The sequence below is a fragment of the Colossoma macropomum genome, unplaced genomic scaffold (assembly GCF_904425465.1).
Source record: "Colossoma macropomum unplaced genomic scaffold, Colossoma_macropomum, whole genome shotgun sequence".
Taxonomy (NCBI): domain Eukaryota; kingdom Metazoa; phylum Chordata; class Actinopteri; order Characiformes; family Serrasalmidae; genus Colossoma; species Colossoma macropomum.
In genome coordinates, this window is record NW_023494807.1 from 19,938,038 (window position 1) to 19,947,657 (window position 9,620).

General features: G+C 38.8%; 1 protein-coding gene across 4 annotated transcripts in view; it reads right to left on the bottom strand.

Annotated features, from left to right (window-relative positions):
• The window catches only part of eps15l1b (epidermal growth factor receptor pathway substrate 15-like 1b), a 44,673-nt gene extending 35,821 nt beyond the window's left edge, over positions 1-8,852 (bottom strand). For all 4 annotated transcript variants that reach the window (XM_036555803.1, XM_036555800.1, XM_036555804.1 and 1 more), the window contains exons 1-10: positions 8,808-8,852; positions 7,601-7,642; positions 7,303-7,392; positions 6,990-7,037; positions 6,662-6,763; positions 5,155-5,217; positions 3,595-3,720; positions 3,227-3,286; positions 1,597-1,869; positions 46-206 (exon numbers count right to left, since the gene is read on the bottom strand). In XM_036555803.1, coding sequence (XP_036411696.1) covers positions 46-206; positions 1,597-1,869; positions 3,227-3,286; positions 3,595-3,720; positions 5,155-5,217; positions 6,662-6,763; positions 6,990-7,037; positions 7,303-7,392; positions 7,601-7,642; positions 8,808-8,834 — 992 coding nt within the window. In that variant the 5' untranslated portion in view covers positions 8,835-8,852. The remainder of the gene's footprint in view (positions 1-45; positions 207-1,596; positions 1,870-3,226; positions 3,287-3,594; positions 3,721-5,154; positions 5,218-6,661; positions 6,764-6,989; positions 7,038-7,302; positions 7,393-7,600; positions 7,643-8,807) is intronic.
• Positions 8,853-9,620: the final 768 nt, after the last annotated feature.

The window sequence follows — 9,620 nt, forward strand, 5'->3', positions numbered from 1 at the left end:
AGATATGGGGCAGGCGGGGAACTGCACTGTATGCTGGTGCCTTACCAGATGTGGGCCAGCACACTCTGGGGCAGTCCTGAGTTTATGAATATGTCCTTAACTTCACCTCCTCCCACCATGCCATCAAAATCAGAGTCAGCCAGCTCAAAGATTTCCTCGTACTGCTCCCTGTCTTCCTGAGGCACCACCCAGTTCACTGAGACAGGCTAGAATACACATATACACAAACAATTACACACACACACACACACACACACACACACATACAAACTTTTATTTACAGCTCAAATATTGCAATTCCAGCATAACAGAAAAGTCTGGAAAAAGGCAAAGCCCTTAAGGTATTGCAGTATGCAGAAAGTGACAAAGCCAGTACGAGTACAAAAGGAATGGGGTGTAAGGACATGAACAAAATGTGGATAAACTGGTTTGGCCACAACTGAAGGGAACAGGGCATGGAGGTTTGAAACAGAAGTTCAAGCCCTTTAGAAAGACACTACAGCAAAGCGTGGGCATAGTTCAGTGAGCCAGTGGGACTTTACATTTACTGTTAATTAGGACTACACGAAAATGTGGTCCCACTTTTTTTAGTTTATATCAGGGCTTCACAGTATGGACAAAGTGCTTGCATTGTAATTATGCTGCCTCATACTGCACTTATGATAATATATTAAAAACTCAATGTTGAACCAATAATGTGACAGTTTCAATGCCCAATTAATGAAGCAATTCATCAAAATGCCCAAAGAAACATTCATCTGTTATCTGTGATTGGTCAAGACTGCCACAGAAAAAAGCAAAAAACCATCGATGCTAGCCTTTTGTGATCAGTATTGCAAATGCCAATGTTCGCCTAACAAACTTAACCACAAAGGATTGTGCATCCTTAGTTAATATGGATGAATATTAACTGGAAAATCTTAGCTGAGGACATACTTCAACATACTTCACTAAGCATGGCACAAAGCCTCATTCAGTTCAGCAGGTGTCTGATTATATCAGGCATGACTCAACACAGTGGCACAGTGATCTGACTGGGTGGGAAAGTTTGTCTACCCTGGGTGGCAAAGTTTGTACAACTGCTCAATTACTTTGCGTAAAACACTTTGAAAAAACCTATGTTTCTATTCCTAGCCTGTGTTCTATGGCTGCACAATAAATAATTTGTTAATCGTAAACAAAATATTGCCCTTTGTAGTGTTAATATCACTGAAGGCTGCAATATGCAAATGAATCTGTCGACCAAACACAAAGGGTCGGTTTCCCAGGAAGGGACTAAACTTTGCGCTGGACTACACAGCATTCTGAACTGATGTTCTCCAATGAAATGGAAGCGTAGTGCAGGACTAGGCTTTATCCCGGAACAGGAAAATGGCCCTATATGTTTTACTTTGTGCTACTGTTTGCTCCTCATGCTCAAAAAAGATACAGGATTCAATAATATGTTACTAATGTATTGTATATGTCCAACTGCAATTCTTACATAGTCACTGTGCTCTGTGTTCATTCACCTCTAACATCATTACTGCCTTTTTACTGTTGCAATTACCTCATTTAAGGTTTTCAATACCTGTAATTATGTCAATATATATGTACCTGCAGTGGTGCTGGGCTGGGGACTGGACTGGGGCTGGAGCTTCTGAACGAGTTTGATGGTGAGAGATTGGAGGCAACAGTCAGAGGGCTCTTGGAGAGTGGCACTGTGGATCGCAGGGCATCCTTCATGAGGAAGGGGCTGGAAGGCAGCACAGGAACAGAGCCAGGCAATGCACCCCCTGTCTTCTTCCGCTTGGATGGAGGAATGAGGGTGGTGGGAAGTGTGGAAGGAACGGGTTCTTTCTCTCTGGCTCGGTAAACCAGATGCATGGCCTGAGGAGAGCAAAAAAAAAAATACAAGTGTTCTATCTAGCAACCAGGCTATGACTAGGCCTGTCACACTTAATACATGACCACCTAATCGCAATCACAATCATTTTCCAAAGTCATTACATTTCACAATCGTATTATGCAACAACAAGCAAAATAAATAAAAGAAAGCAGTAAATGATTTAATCGAGATTTCATGGGGCTCATGAAAACAAAGTAAACTCTAATTTATAACTTGGTGCTGTAACTTATTTAGAAAGCAGCACGAGTCATTTTTGTTTATCTCTAGCTAAATCTAACATTTCTGGCATACATGCTAGCATAGTGAGTGGCTTTTTTTTGGCTTATGTTTTAACGCTCAAGAAAAATCGTAGTTTTGCTTGACTACACCTGATTCTGTGTAAAAACACACATGTTTGAGTGTGTGGAATCTCACAACAGTATAGCATATCACTCAGCAAGATAATCAGCTAATCTAGCCACTTTAGGCCCGTACTTTCATTAGTTGCATACAATGAACAAAAAAGACAATTAAATCTTTAATCACAACCATATACGTGACAATTAATCATCCGCTAAAATTTCATGATTGTCACAAACCTAGTTATGATCTTTATTTTGCCACAAAAATCAAACAGAAGAGAAAACTCTCAAATACTTTACACACCAAGCATTTCCACAATAAGCTCTACCACTTACTGATATACAAAACAGCTTTTAACCGCACCACTGATTTTAGAGGCAAGTCATTTGCATTGACACACTGTAAAAACAAAGCTTGGTGATGTATCCATTTAGAGCACAGCAGAGGCATAACCTGGTGGGTCTAAACCACCTTTAAATTATTTCACGACAGTTCTGAAAGTTATTCATCGATGTAAACATAGCACTCATTAAGGACAGCCAATTACATGTCACCTATGAGATCTTAATTCGAATTAAAAACATTAACTTATGAGGCATACTTTCATGTGTTCCTTATTTTTGCTGTATCAAAAATGCACTGAAGCAAGACACCAAAGTTAGTCACAGAATATATGATAAATCATTACACCTTTACATTATTGACATGGACAGGCTGGCTGAACAATACAATGAGCCTTAAATAATTTAATCATGTTCTAAGCACCAACATTGAAACTGCTTATATTCTGCACTTAAGTGTCCAATTACTGTCAGGTATTGTCCCAAACAACATGAACGCATTGTATTTATAAATTTAGGGTTACAGATTACCCAGGGATTAGCCTGTATTTAGAGTACTTTCTCACACCACCGATAATTAACACCAGGCTACTTTACTGTAGCAAAGGAAACAAATAATTGGAGGCACTGTAGTTTATTCAAATGTTCAACTCACCACTGAAAACTCTTCTTTATCCAGATGCCCATCTTTATCAATGTCGCTGAGATCCCAAATCTGAATTTAAGGAAATAGAACTCATGAGGCACCATTTATTTCTACTAAATCAACAGTTCTCAATTTAGTCCTTTGGGCTCCCAACCAGTATACATTTTTGTTGCATTTGAACTCAGGGTATTTAGGCATAAATAGCATTCCATAGCCCTTCAGCTAAGTTTTGGAATAAAAATGTGGGTTTCTGAGGACTACACTGAGAACTACTTCATTAAATAACAACATATCTGCTAAAGCAAACCTGAGGAGCAATACCACTAACCATCATTTATAATGTAACAGCAAATAGCATTGAGTAACGTGTAACATACCTTACCAAGGACATCCAAGGGCAGGTTAGAATTAATGAGGACTGGTTTCACCTTATCTCCTGAGAGAAGGCCACCGACTGGCAAGAGACTCTCAAATATCCCATCATACTTCACTTTGTCATCAAACTAGTTGTAAAGATAAGACGGACAAATATAAGGTTGACGTCTTTAGCAACTATGTGTTTGAGACCCATGGAAATGCTAAAGGTGAACGGTAGCAATGCACTGAAATGAAAATTCCTGGCTGAAACCGAAATTCACACCTGGACAAAAACCAAAACCAAAAGAAACAAAAAGAAAATTTTTTAATTTGCTGTTTTATTTGTGCTTTTGAATAAACATACTAAACATAAAAACTACAAAGTAATAAAGAAAACCCTAATTAGTGATAAAATCAGATTTCAATAGGACAAACTGAGCATGACTGAGCATGAGCTGAAAATAAATAAAAATGATATAAAACTAATAAAATGATAACAGTATGTAGGAAATCTAACTTTCCTAAAAACAGAGAACAGCTTGTCATTCAAGACAATGAATTCCATTACTTTTTAGTTATTCTTTGCCATTCCGCGTTGTCGGTTGTGAATTTTTTCCTAATTTCAAAAACTGTGGCTACAGACAGCGTTGTTTTGTAAGCGGGGACTTCCCTTTTTACTTCTGTTGTTTTGCTGTATTTATTGTATTGGGAAGGATGTAATGTTTTCAAGTGAAATCAAACCTGTAATGGGGAAGTTCTTGAGCAGTGTGCCAGGATAAATGTGATTATCAGTTGTTTGTCTAATGTCCCTTGTAGAAACCATGAAACAGTTCATGTTGCTGTTTTTTCCCCCGTTAATCTATTACTGCTTCTCGTTCTGTTTCAACACTGAACAGCACATGAGAGCGACAGGAAGAAAAACAGCATTTATAATCACCGGGTCTAATTTTCATAATCATTCAAATGTTTTTAGATGTTACATTTTTTGGAGTTCTATTTAATCTTTTGTTTTGTCAGCCATAATTTTTGGTCTTTTCTCTCTTTCGGCCAAAAACCTAAAGTGCCACTTTTAACCATTTTCATCAGACATGTTTCAGTGCATCCCTAGTTAATAGCTTCACATCTCATTGCCAATTTCTTACTATCAGGTATGCACAGTGCCTAAGAGTCAGCATTCATACAATTCTCTGTGCCAATCAAATTCACCATTAAAGAAAGAAATCTCACACAGTACCCATAAAACCTAGCAGAGATGATACTGACGCTGCACAATATCACATATTTTATCGAGCGCCTGAAACTTTCTGAACAAATCTTAGACATTCCAGCTGAGTTTCTGTTGGCGTTTTAATGAATCAAGGGATTCACATATTCCAAAAAACGTAAACCAATTTGGTAAAAAATGATGCAGAATGATGCAGAATGAACACTAATGTGTTGTAATAGCCTGCTAGTCACATCACGATCACAGCATTTAGCACCATAATTATGCTAAATATAGTGTGTATTATTATGCCATGCATTGTGAAAATGTTTATGCACACCAGCCCCTACACAATGCATAATGCATATATTCTTACCTTCACTGCCCAAGCAGAGTCACTAGAAGCTGTTGATATCAGAGATGGACTGGCTGTGTCTCTCTGTAAAACACAGTGCACTTAAGGACAAGGACAAAGGCAGATTCCATAGTGACACAAATATAAAGGCATGTACAAAACCTTTCCTATGTATTGAAATAATTTACTGATATGCAAACATTCTTTTGGTAAAGATATGCTTTTTCTACTATGCCAGAAGAGTACTGGACACTGCATTCCACCTATTTTCGAAATGCTTTTCTAAAATCCAATTATAAAGTAACATAATCGTCTACAGACAAGTGATATGTTAAAGGAAGAAACAATATATGATGTCCTAGTAGGGTGCTAAGCCACCAGAGTAGCTTCAGTGTGCCACGGAACAGATTCTACAAGTCTCTGGAAATGTACTGGAGAGATGGAACACCACTCTTCCAAAAGACACTGGCCAGCAAAATGGGTCCCCACACCATAACAGAGCCACCAGACCCTGTAGGGGTCAAGCATTCAGACCTGTACTGTTCTCTTGGTGTACACTACATACGCACTCACCTACTTGTGGAGAAAGTAGTGAAAGATGACTCATCTGACCATATCACTTTTTCCTCATCTCTGTAGACCTACTTTACATACCACTGAACTCTCAAATGTGTATCTGTCCTTGTAAAGAGGGGTTTATGCATCGCATCTTTACTATAATATTCTTCTATATGCAGTTTGCAAGTTCAGACCATGCCTTTAACATGTGGTGGTAGTATGATGGACGATTAACTGAAGGAGGGGGAGAACTCTGAGAACTTGGGCTGGAGTTCTGGGCAGTTTCTGCCTGTAGCTAGAAGGCCAGATGCCCCCCTCATAGCTGTAGAAGGACTGATGTAGAACTGAGAAACAAGGAATAGATGGGGTGGCGGGAGGGACTGCGAAAACTTTGTCACGGGAAGGTGAGGATGTGAATTTACAGGGCGTTAGATTGGAAGGAGGAGGGGTTTCAGGCATGTTTCTCCCCCAAACTTCAGTTATAACATCACCACATTTGTGCATGAACTGTCCTCACTGATCATGTCTCAGTTACTTGAGGAACAGATGTTCTTCTGTTTGTCCTTACATATTGCACTAATGCAAAAGCATCACAGTCATTTCCAACCTTATTAATTGATGCCTTTCCCATAGATCTACAGATGTCGCTTCAGTTACTTTTCCCATCAAAAGAGCCAGCTGAACAACCTTTGTGACTGAAGTTTCTGCCATCCATGCCCCAATAACAAACCCTCTTTCAAAGCTACTTTTCTTCTTGTCATTTAAACAAAAATCAAGGTTAACTGGACCTGCTCAGCATTTCTATACACGCCACAGAGCATGACAGAAGGCTGATAGCTTAATAGTATTTCGCAGTACACCTGTCTGGAAGCATCTGCACTCATTATGCTACTCCACTCACTTATTCAGGCCTTTCCTTTAAATATGCCACCTGTTTGTATAATCGCAAGGAAACTTAAGAGATACTTACAAATTTAGGGGTAGGTATTGACGTGGTCTGGTTTAGACTGCTCTGGCTGACATCATTGCCACTCTGTGCTGATGCCACTAGCCTGAGGGCAGTGAAGAAACCCTACGAAGCAAGAGAGGGTACGTTTAGAGTAACCCAAGAAAGAGTCAACATCATGGCAACCGCACAGTACTCAGTACAATACTGAGTAAAGTAGTTAATACAAAAATGTAACATTACTTTTAAGCCTTAGAAGGAAAAAAGGAAAGGCTGAAAAAGAAAGACACAGAGAAACAGACAAATACAAATATATTAAGGGAAAACAAACACAATGCAAAGTATAGTTTACCTTCTTGTCCAAGTAGCCCTTTCTTTCTGGGTCTGACAAATCCCATATCTGATGGAGACGAATACAAGAAAAGGAGATAATATGATATAGAACATCATCCTGTATAGACTAAAAGTTAATAACAGGATTTTAAATCAATACAAAGACATTAAGATATCACAATATTATTGAGTGACAGCAGAAATTGCTAAATAAGGTAAGCATTGGATCATAAACAATGGAAAACCCTGTTATGTATTGTACATGTAACTCTATTATCTGAATCACGGAACCATGACTACATTTAATGATGCAAAGTTCCTGTTTGATTTACCTTGCTTAGAGTGCTATCTGACAGGCCTGACTTCTTCAAGAACTGAGCCGCTTCAACTGCCCCGATTTTCCCTGTGTTTGCTGGATCCAACTGTAACAACCAATCAAAAAGGAAATAGACACAGGGTGGGATATTATATAGTGGGGGAGAGGAGGGGATAAGATGACAACCTATCAGCCTACATTAAATTTGGGCAGATTTACAAACATGTACAACTGTTCTATAAACACTAAAAAGCATTATCTGGCCTTTTCTGCATATTAGAGCAACTGGAAAAAAATGAAGATAAGAGATTTACCTGTCTGTAAAAGTTCTCATAGGCAGGGTTTCCACTTGATATCTACAAATGCAGAAAAAAATGCAGAAAGTCAGCCAAATAAAGGAGGGGAACTCCTCTCCTATTTCTCTTGGAAAAAAATAAGACTGTGGCTGTAAAGTTACACAAAACGGGGCAACCTGCACATTTAACCAACTGCATTATGAAGTGTAAATGTAAAGGATGACAAATATTATAACTGAAAATTTGCCTTTTAATGCCTGAAAAAGCATCAAAACTAAGATGACTAGTAATCATCTATATTTACTCAGTTAGATGGATTTGACTTAATTCTTCTCAAGTATACTGATAAAAAAATAAATCTGTTTTTCACATTTTAGTCATTAACATTCAGCTACTAATTATTTTTTGTACTTGATTTCATTCTGTTCTGTTGGTTCACCTTTTGTGGTCCTTTGCAATTTGTCACATCTGACGTTGTTGGTGCTTTGATGCATTTTATTTGAGATGAAAAGTGCAGCAAAAAGAGAAGAACAGAACCTAGCAAACTTCAGACTTTATACTGCTGGATACATTAAGCTCTGTAGTGCTTTAGTGCCAGCAGTTACTTCGGGAGTTTCTGGATTTGATGTTTACGTAGGTTACTTCTACTCGAGCTGTTCATTGGAAAAGTGCTTTTACGTCTTACTCGATTTATTGTTTCACCGATGTAACTTTTAATATTTTTACTTGAATATGATGTTAGTCTAGTCTGTACAACTCTGCGTACAAAATAAAGACAGCTCTGAAACTGCGTTGCAGGCATCTGTCAGAAGAAGGTTTCTGTCTGTCTGTCAGGACGACCCGGCTGACACTAACTGGAGATGATGGAGCGAACAGCGACCGTATTTCAAGTTTAAAAACTACACAAATGCCATTTTAAGCTGAATAACGGTAGACAACGTTGAGCTTTTGTGGAAAATATCCCACCCTAAAACAAATGACTTCACCTTGCATTTTAAACGAACTTTCCTTCTTAGCTGCCCAGTGCGACCTCAGCGCAGTCTGACAACACTGTAGCTTAGCAAGACACTAATTTCTTCATTTTGGCCATGAAAACAGCTCACACCGTCGGGCGAACTCAGCTTCGCCCGTACAGCAGCCATTGTGTAGTAAGAACATCATTATTTGAAGTCGTCTAAAAGCTCACAGCAGAGATAAAGAAGAAACCAAACTTTAAAAACATTACCTGAGTCAGTGACATGAGCGCCGCCATATTTCCTGCTTCTGTCCGCGTGCACGGCGCGCGACTCTAGAACGCGCATCGAAAGTGTCAGTTTCAAAATCAGTGAAAAAAATCTGTTTATGAACAACTATCAAACAAACAAACAAATAAATGAATAAAGTCAGGTTTAGCTGTCAGCTGTCAAAAATTATGATTTTTACAGAGAGAAAACTAGTTTCTCACAGTTAAAGAGAATAGTTGAAATAATGTTATGTTGGTGTCTCAGTTGGAATGCTAATGCCTGATTCCATTACTGCCAGTAGTGGAAACGACTAAAGAAGGAGGATTTTCACATGTGATGCAACGGATGTTTATTTATTTTGTCCCATTTTCTCCTAATGTAGCTAAAGCTAAATATGACTTTTCTCTGATGTGAAGTTCCATCAGCAGGATTGGACTGTACTGGATCTTTCGCTTCCACCAAGAATGCAGCCGTACAGACACCAGGGCACAGAGGGCACATGGCACAGCTGGGACTGAATCCCAGTAGAGTGCTTCCCTGGATCTTATTATGGCTCAGAAAATATTAAAAAGAGTTTTTTTTTTTTTTTTTTTACTTTTGATCTACCTGGACATTTGAACAACTTACTTTCATCATCATCATGTTCTACACATTTGTATAAGTTTGACGAGCTTACTGAATGAATTTGATGCTTATGTCTCCAAATAAATTCTTCACATTGGTACTTTAATGCCTGCCCTGCCATGGACTGGCGACCTGTCCAGGGTGTATCCTGCCTTCCGCCCAATGACAGCTGTGATAGGCTCCAGCACCCC